At 38.0% G+C, this 9,520-nt stretch overlaps 1 protein-coding gene and 1 non-coding gene across 3 annotated transcripts; one reads left to right on the forward strand and one right to left on the reverse strand.

Annotated features, from left to right (window-relative positions):
- The first annotated feature begins 872 nt into the window (after positions 1-872).
- On the forward strand, positions 873-2,564 carry LOC110872186. The gene is made up of 2 exons (XM_022120977.2): positions 873-1,652; positions 1,736-2,564. The coding sequence occupies exons 1-2, from the start codon at positions 1,178-1,180 to the stop codon at positions 2,491-2,493; spliced, it is 1,233 nt and encodes a 410-aa protein (XP_021976669.1). The 5' UTR covers positions 873-1,177; the 3' UTR covers positions 2,494-2,564.
- Positions 2,565-3,568: 1,004 nt separating this feature from the next.
- On the reverse strand, positions 3,569-8,534 carry LOC110872187. 2 transcript variants are annotated; one of them, XR_002554252.2, is made up of 4 exons: positions 8,385-8,534; positions 7,109-7,350; positions 6,917-7,013; positions 3,569-4,147 (listed from the first exon to the last, which is right to left on the reverse strand). It is a non-coding gene; the product is annotated as an uncharacterized LOC110872187 (transcript). The 2 variants fall into 2 exon arrangements; XR_004864730.1 differs by having other exon boundaries at positions 7,109-7,213; positions 8,385-8,530.
- Positions 8,535-9,520: the final 986 nt, after the last annotated feature.

The following is a 9,520-nucleotide window of genomic DNA, read 5'->3' on the forward strand; positions in this document are numbered from 1 at the left end:
CTCACCGCACAGTAAACCTTTGTTGGTGGCGGTGTACCCGCACGGTGAAAGGAGTCCCCGCATGGGGTCACCGAAGGTGCCCCGCTTACCCTAATAGTCTTTAGACCAACAACAAGCCTCCTAAAACAAAAAGGTTTTTTTTTTTTAATTTTTTTTTACTATGCAATAATAAAAAAAATGACAATAAAAAAATTGTTTTAGGCTTGGGCTATGTTTATCAATTGAATGCCTTTGATTATATTATATTTAATTTGGACTTAGTTATTATACAAGTTTGGTGTTATAAAAGGTTTGGACTTATAAAAATTTGGAATTTTAATAAATTAAAGTATCATATTTTTTAGGGGTATCCCCGTATTTATTCAAGAGTATCTTTTATATAAATATGGGAAAAAAATTACACTATGAAAACCGGGTTGAGCCATAGCCCGTAATACCCCTCATTGTATTATACCTCCACCAATGAAAAGTACGTTTATTCAAAAAAAATTCCTATTGAAATTTCGTTCATATACATAAAATCTGGTTTTTTTTCTAAGGTGACACGTGTTTGTATCATTTTAAATCTTAAAAGCATAATTCTCGCATGAATACGGCTAGAATGTATGTTATAATTTAAATTAAACGTGTCACAGTGTTACTTACACATATATTTTACTCTTGGAGAATGTTTTATGCTTAACGGATTTCAGTACGATCGTGTATTAACCAAACATGCATCAGACATATGATACTAAAATGTTCGGTTGCTCATAAAGTACATGTCCATGTTGAAACACTTTTGAACTATTTTAGTTACCTTCACACATTATCATTTGTTCCTTGGTGTTTGTATTTTCGTTATATGCATCTTTCTTCGTATAGCTCACTAAGACTAGTGGGTATGGGGGCCGGCTTGGCCCGGCTTGGCCCGGCGCCGGACCCCCACACCGCCCCCCTGGTCCGGCTTCCATCAACATCGGCCACCCACAGCCGGGTGGGCCGAGCCTCATTCAAAAAATCCGACCGTTATTAAACGGCTAGTTTAATAAAAAAAAAAATCAATTTCCTTTTAAATAAATACCATAATCCCACACCTTTTTTAAACCAATTTCTCTCATTCTACTCCCATTCTTCTCCATTTCTCATCCTTTTTTATAAAAAAACTCTATATTTTTTATACCATTCTCTCCCAAACATGAATCCATTCAACCCAAACAACCCCAACCCGAACAACCCCAACCCGAATAATCCAAATCCGAACCAACCTAATTTTTTTTCTAGTCCCGCTTACACTCCGACTATGGATCCTTCGTGGGGGGCTTCGCCATTTCCGTTTTCGGGTTTCCAACAAACACCCAACGCCTTCTCACAAATGTCTCAACTACAACAAGTTCAACAATATCAAGCGCTCCAACAAATCATGCAACGCAACACGTTTGAACAACTACAATCCCAATCGCAACCCCCGGTTCAACTTGAAGATGATGATGAAGAAGTCGTCCCCGAATCACCACCGCAAGAGCTCACGCGCAAAAAAAAGAAAGGTAAGGGAAAGATGGTTGAACCCGAAACCGCGCAAAAACCGAGAGCAAAGGCGAGGCAATGGACGAAAGTAGAAGAGGAGGCGCTAGCTATGGCGTTTACTAAGGCCTCTAATTGCCCGATAGTCGGTATAATTTTTTTTTTTTCGGTTTCTATTTTTTTTATAAAATTTAATTTTTTTTTTACTAATGCACTATTTTTAAAATTTTAGGAAACAACCAAACGGGTAGTAGTTTTTGGAAGAAGACAACGGATAGGTTTAACGCGATTATGGAGCATGGGGAGGCTCGTGATGTCGAAGCCGTCTCGGGCAAGTGGCGTAAAATGATCAAGGTCATCAACAACTTTAACGCGATTTATAACCAAATTTACCTTAATCCTCCAAGCGGGAGTAACGAGCAAGATATTCTTAACCTTGCTATCGCCAAGTGGGACTCCCAAAATCCAACGCCTTTCCCGCACTTCCGAGCATGGAACGTTGTAAGGAAAGATCAAAAATGGAAGCCGGTTCCAAATGAGGTCGCAACGGCCAAACGCACTAAAACTTCCGAGTCCGGAAGCTATAGTGCGGGAGGCTCCACCGCTCGATGTCAAATTGACATAAACGACGACCCGGAAGATGACGAGGATGCGTTGCCCATTCACGAGTCGGAACGTCCCACCGGGAGGGACAAAGCAAAAAAAGAAGCGGCCGCAAAGCGAAAAGTGTCCGGCTCGAGTGGAGGTGGCGGCTCGAGTGGAGGAAGAGGCGAGAAGGCATCGTCAAAAATGGACGACTTGATAAACGAATTCCGTTCGTTCAAAGAGTTCGCGACCGAAAAGTATAGTCACAAGAAAACCGTGTCGTCCGACTATGCTCGAGCGGAAGATTTTAGGATTATGCGGTTGGATCTCGACTCGGTTCCGGAGGATGAACGTGAGGTTTATCGGAGGATGAAGGAAGAGGTGAAAAAAAAATGGACGTCGTAGGCATTAGGAAACGTAATTTTTTTTATTTTTTATTTTCGGTTTCTTTTTTATTTTTTAGGAAATGTAATTTTTTTTTTTTCGGTTTCTTTTTTTTTTAGGGAATGTAATTTTTTTTTTTTTATGGAATGAAATTATTTATGTTGTTTGATGTGGTGTTTTTTAAATTTTATAAACTTTTTATTACCTTGGTTATTAAATTAAACAATAGAAAATTATAAAATAATGAGGTGGGGCCCCATCCTCCATCCCCCTCCATCCCTCATTTGGCTCATCCCCCACGAGCCGTCTACGTGGCGCCTACGTGGAGGCTCATCCCCGTGGGGATGAGCCAAACCATACCCACTAGTCTAATGATTTTATTACACCTTTGTATTTATGTTTAGATTTTGTTTACCTTTCTATTGGTGTATTATAGAGTTATAAAAGTTAATGTTGCTATTTCTTGTGTTAATCTTCATAAACAATAAAAGCTTTCAAATTATATCTTATCTAACTATCCCACACATTTTAATTGTATTATAACATTAATAAACCCGTCCACCGGACGGGTATAGAACTAGTTATACAGAGAACCAATCTCTGATTCTTGCTAGGTATTATAGTAATTTAATACACAAACACTCTTAAGCATCCATCAATCATCTTATTCACACTCTTAAGCATCCATTAATCATCTTATTCCAAAAATCTGCTTCATTTAGTGAGCAAACCAGCTTCAATGGAGATATCCTCAAACCGATTTCAAATTGGCGGATCAGACTAGATTGACATAGGTTTAACTAACTATCTGTTACGGATTGGTTTATAAACCGGTTTCAAATACCGAGCCGGTTTTTTGTGCACCTACAAACGCCCACACCCAGAATATCTAAGATTATAGGCTTTATGTACCTTTTACTGATTTTGTGAAAGGTGTGATATCTTAGGCCTTAGGGCTTAGGCTAAAAAAAGAAATCTTGAATTGTTCAGGCCCAAAACCGTTCAATGGTGAAAGGCCCAAAGATGCAGAAGCTAAATATCAAGAACAGATGAATAAAGAGGAAACCGTAACATCCAAGTTCTAATGGGTCAAATGTAACAGGAGTACTGAGTACAGGACTGTAATGTCCTAAAGTTGCATTTAACTGTAATGTTAAAACAATAATATCAACAGTTTTTTATTAGGTATTAATGGGTACAACGATGTCAACCCACACTCATTACACCGGAAATCACTAAAGCAGAGGTCTGATATCCAAACAGACGTCAATCACCGTCAATATGAGGAACACACCAGCGGCTGCAATTTATATCCCCCAACCGTTTCACTCACTTCCTCTGGGTCACAAGCGGTCAAGACCAACCCAACTTTACCGTTAATATGAAGAATTGTGCCAACAAAAGCAGGTTTTCTGGCTGATGGGGCATGGATCTCGAGTGAGCGCCCCATGAAAAAATTCTTACCCATCACAACAGATGAGTGGGGTCGCAATCCTTGCCTTATGACCTGTATTTCGTTCACACGAAGAGTGTCGGCACTCACGATGACGAGATGTGTGTTGTCTTTGAGATGGTTGCGTAGCTTTTGGAGGTACACCAAGATCTTGAAGAACTGCAGCATCATTTAGAAGCTTTTCATTGTGGTATGAGAGAGAAATTTCGCGACGCATGCTTCCTGAAACCACAACCAACAGATGGAAGCTCTAAAACGCAAAATGCCTATTTTTCTTCAGAAATTTCCAAAAATATATATCACTGGGAAATAGCAAGTAGTTCATGGGAAATAGCAAGGTATATTAAAAAAATAATTAACGAGAAGGTATAATATCCACAAAAATACATGAGAAATAGCAAGTAGTTCATGGTACCTAGTCAAGACTAAACAACAAAATCATAACTAGTTTTATAGGAATCATCATCGTCATCGTCATCGTCATCGTCATCCTCATCCTCATCCTCATCCTCCTCCTCCTCCTCCTCCTCCTCCTCCTCATCCTCATCCTCATCCTCATCCTCATCCTCATCAGTGATCATGTCATGATCATGATGATCATCATCATCATCATCATCATCATCATCCATGATCCATCATCATCCATCATCATCAATCATCATCAATCATCATCAATCAATCATCATCAATCAATCAATCATCATCAATCATCATCATCATCAATCAATCAATCATCATCATCATCATCATCATCATCAATCATCATCATCATCATAGCAAAGCTAACCTAGAGGCTCTACCCCATAGGAATAGAGAGGCTGCTTCCAGTGAGACCCCTTGCTCGATAGTAGTTTTGCATCAAGCCTTGGACATAAGGCACATAACATTCAGCAACTAAGGGTGTAGGGAGTGGTTAGACACTTGAAAGTGGTAAACTTCAAAATCAACCAATGAGAGTGTGCCATGTCATTCAATGAAAAGTGTTTAAACTATGCTTAAAAGTGTTGGCAATGGTTAGACACTTCATGAATTGGTAAACTATTTAAAAAAAAGGAAAAAGGTGTGATTGATTGAGATGGCATGGACCCCGCCCCATACACCCCCTCTCTCTCTCCTACTCTCCCTCACCCCGCATCGGCAACCCATCACCGAATCACCATCTTCACCGAGCGGCAAAATGGGTCGGCGGTGGTGTTCCCGCTCAGCAAACCATTTGCCGCTCATGGTTTGCCGCCCACTCCGTATCCCCTAAGACAAAGGCCGATTAGTGCATGTACTCCCTTGTCTTTCGGTTATCAACGCCACCACATGATGCATGATTAACCATCCACCTCTTTTAATGTTATTTTCACGAAATTAGTAAAATAACGTTAAAATTAGTGCACTTTCACTTTTCCCCCCAAGCGCCCACACATATATACATTATAAGCGCATACCGCAAGCGGGCGTTTTTATAGGAATATAGGTAGCAATTTCAAACACAATATATTAAAGCAGGTCAGTTCAGGTTGGATTTGATTGATAACAAACAAATTTGCAAAAAAAAAATAGCTAAAAATGAAAACAAATGTTTACAACGTTTTAACTTGTTTATTTAAAAGAAATTATATAACTAGAGTTAAATGTCATTTTAGTCTATGTGGTTTGAGCCATTTTGCTAGTTTAGTCCAAAGGTTTGAAACATTGCCATTTTAGTCCAAATAGTTTCAAAAGTTGCCATTTTAATCCACTGGGTTAACTGCGTCCATTTTTTATGTTAGCTAAAAAGGTAATTCGATCATTTTATACGGTCGAATTGCCATTCTAGTTAACATAATTATATATAAAATGACCGAAATGTCCTTCTGGTTAACAGAATAAAGGGATGGAGTTAACCCAGTGGACTAAAATGACAACGTTTCAAACCTTTGGACTAAACTGGTAAAATGGCCCAAACTACAAGGACTAAAATGGCATTTAACTCATATAACTATTTAAAAAACTGTTTATTAATCGTTGTAGATACATTAATTATTTATTAAATTCAAAAAATGAGTTTAATAAAAGATTGAATACACATTACTTTAAGACACTATATTTTGCACTATTTGGATTCAATAATGGCCCTGAACCTGGGCATTAACATATGTGATATTTATGTTTCTTTGGTTTAGTTGTAACTATGTGTTGTGTTGTATTGTGGTTTAACTAGTGGGATATACTGTAGATAAAGAAAACAGTTACTTTAACGTTATTCCTTCTTAAAAGTCACCTATTAAACTTAGTTATTTATTTAGATCATTGTTTGTGCCTTATTGTACAAATGTGGACTTTGAAGAGTAAAACCATCAAGTGCATATATCTTAAAGATGCAACAGAAGCTTTAGATTACTATATACAAAAATGTAATCGGAGAGGTCCATTTCTTTCCATCTTCTTGGTACGATTTAGTGTATTTTTTCACCTGACCAGTTTAGATATGACCCACTTTTCCCTCACGATAATTTTAAAGTTTGGTTGTGAGAAATTTGACAGACCCGATACAAAAGTTTTAGGGGCTGTTTGGCAACATCTGAATGGTTAAGTGTTGAACCAGTAAGAGGTCTGAACCATTAAGAGCCTGCATAATGCTTAACCATTCAGAGGCAAATGTCTGACCAATTAAGATTAGAGGTCTTAATCATTCAGACTCTGTATAAATCTTAACCATTCAGAGGCAAATGTCTGAACCATTCAGACATCTGCTCGTGAAACAAACAGTCTGAACCATTAAGTGTTGAACCAGTAAGAGGTCTAAACCATTAAGAGCCTCATTAAGAGGTAAACAAACAACCCCTAAAGTTTGATTGTGAAAAAATAGACCATCGAAAAAAGGTGAACCCACAGAAAAAATCATGGACACCACTGTGTGCATGCAACCTGCTGTTTCATCATTTCAAATGTCTAAGCTTAATCAAGAATACAACTTGAGTAGACATGAAAAACAACTAGGTAACAGAAAAAAGCATATACCAAGAAATGTGGCGATGACCCATCTTTCACTGCTCCATTTCATTGACCTTTTTCTTGACAGCTAGTTTCAAATCCTTGACTGTTGCTGAATTCATCACTGCAACATTTGTGTCCAACACAAGAAACCAACGATCACTAATGACATGCTAAGCAGAATAAGAAACTAAGCAAGCATAATCATTAATCACATACCAAAAGATGTGTTGTCTAATTTAATTACAGAAACACGCATAGCACTACTGAGTTCCAAGCTGATCAGGGCGTCAACATCTGGTAGAGTTGGCTTCTTTGGCACACCTGCAAGCACAGGATCATCAAGGACTACAGCTAGCGTTAAATTGAGCTTTGCTTTCTTGACATTGTTACTGTTGTACTCTAGGGCCACATTATCATCCTCATAGACACCAACTAACGTTGGTTCAGTCATTTACTTCCTATCAAAGAGATACAAGAAAATTGTATCATATAATTTCCAAGGCAATGAAACAAGTTTTTCGATGTGCCCAATCAAAAATACATGACAATAATAACCACAAGAAGCATTTTGACATTTTGTACCAAAATATAGATGACAATAATAACCACAAGAAGTTCTTTGACATTTAGTACCAAACAAACAGTATCCGCCTACATGTTTTTTAGAGCGTCTAACTCACAAACACTCTAGACATACTCCTAGATCTACACCAACGTCCACCATAGGACTAGAATTGTGTCTACTCATATACACAAACATATTCATGCAAGGTGTAAGAATCACTTGCCTTTGCCTGTAGGATTACCAAAACTTGAATTGCTCTACCAACCTGTTGGCTTCCAAGCTTCATGATATCTAGCAACTTGCAATTCAACATACAACTTTTAGCTTATATGGAATTATGGATTATGATCATGCCATTTAGAATCGCCACATGAATTTTTAAAACACACCAACATGATCATTACCATTTCTTCATACATATGCAAGGCTCTACACAAGTAATTATCAAATTCCCATTCATTTGGATACTTGATAAAGATTCATCAGGTATTTAGTATCAGATTGCTCAATTCCCATAAATTTATTCATTGTGGTGTTTTATCAAACACCTGGTGTGCATACTAATTCATCTTTATTGGCATGCTAATTCATCTTTACAAACATCAATATTGAATCATTTCAACATGTTTTACGTATCAGATATGATTTATAACAATGATCAAAAGCCCCAAATTGTTTTAAATTAGGTTAAATCCTTAATTCATCACCTTCTACACTTTGACCCATTCTACATTTAATGATACGAGCAATGATTTGACATGATAGCTACAACAACTTTATTGATCAGGTTTAAACCATAGAAACTAGGATTTCATGTGTAGATAGAATAAAAACTTCAAAACCGCTAACATGCATACAAAAACCTTCATCAACAAAACCCACTTCTATTTAAGATTTGCTAGGGTTTTAGAGTGTAGAATTGCTTACCAAGTGATCTTCTTTGTTCTACTTCTATGGATGAAACGTGACTTAAACTCATGATTTTCACCCTCGAATTCAACATCTTCACTTGGTCTTGATATACTCCCGTTGTTTTTTCTTCACACACCCCACCCTCACAGGCATAATTTTGACCAAATGGAGAATTTAGCCCCTTTTTGACTCAACTTTTATTACTTGGCAGAACTAATCCCTCTATGTTTTTTTTCCTAATTGCCACTAACTACAAAATTTAATTTTGTTATCCGAATTTAGCACACCAACTGAGTTATCACCTTCACCATATAGCTTAACGGGTCAAGTTATTCTACAAATGCTTCTAACTGTAAGAAGTGTAAAAAAGATTTATAGAGTGACAAGTGTCCAATAACCTAAAACTAAATCCACTACATCACCACTAGACCTGGCAAACGGGTCGGATCGGGTCGGGTCGGGTCATGGGTCGAAACGGGTTCGGGTCGAGACGGGTCAATTAAAAAAAAGGGTTGTTTTGGTTCGGGTCAAAATGGGTTCGGGTCAAAACGGGTTCGGGTCGGAACGGGTTCGGGTCGTAACGGGTTTCGGGTCATGTCGGGTTGATTAAAAAAATGTTTTTTTTTAAATTAATATACATGTGTGTGAGTTGTAATTTCTAACAGTGTTTGTGTAATGTTTGATTATTCAACATAAAAGTCAAAAGGCTGCAAAAACATATTGAATATTTAATTAATAAAAAATTAATAAAAAATTAATAAAAAGAAGCAAATTGAATGTCCCAATGTTTTGTACCCACCGTATAATTTTAGACTTACCAGTTTTCTCTTTAGTCTTCTCCCTCCTCTCTCTTTCTCTCACACATAGAAATTGTGAAGAACCAAAATGAGTTGTGTAAATTTTTGTTGGCGATTGGTTCAAAATATGTGAGAATCAATTTTGTGACTGTATTGACTCTCAAGACGAAGGCGGTGGACGTGGGAGAGGGCGATGGTCGACGAAGGGACGAAGGCGGTGGCTAACGGCGGTAGACGAAGGCGGTGGCCGACGGCGGTGGCCGACGGCGGTAGATGAACCCGATGGGTTGACGACCAAGACGGTAGCTGAAGGAGGCTTACTGTACACTAGCTACAAGTCTACAACATGTTTCT

Source organism: Helianthus annuus, chromosome 8 (genome assembly GCF_002127325.2).
Source record: "Helianthus annuus cultivar XRQ/B chromosome 8, HanXRQr2.0-SUNRISE, whole genome shotgun sequence".
NCBI lineage: Eukaryota > Viridiplantae > Streptophyta > Magnoliopsida > Asterales > Asteraceae > Helianthus > Helianthus annuus.

Bases quoted from the DNA above. Each gene is read 5' to 3' on its own strand.
- LOC110872186 (XM_022120977.2), top strand. From the start codon at position 1,178: ATGAATCCATTCAACCCAAACAACCCCAACCCGAACAACCCCAACCCG. The intron at 1,653-1,735 runs GTATAATTTTTT...TTAAAATTTTAG, and splicing joins CTCTAATTGCCCGATAGTCG to GAAACAACCAAACGGGTAGT.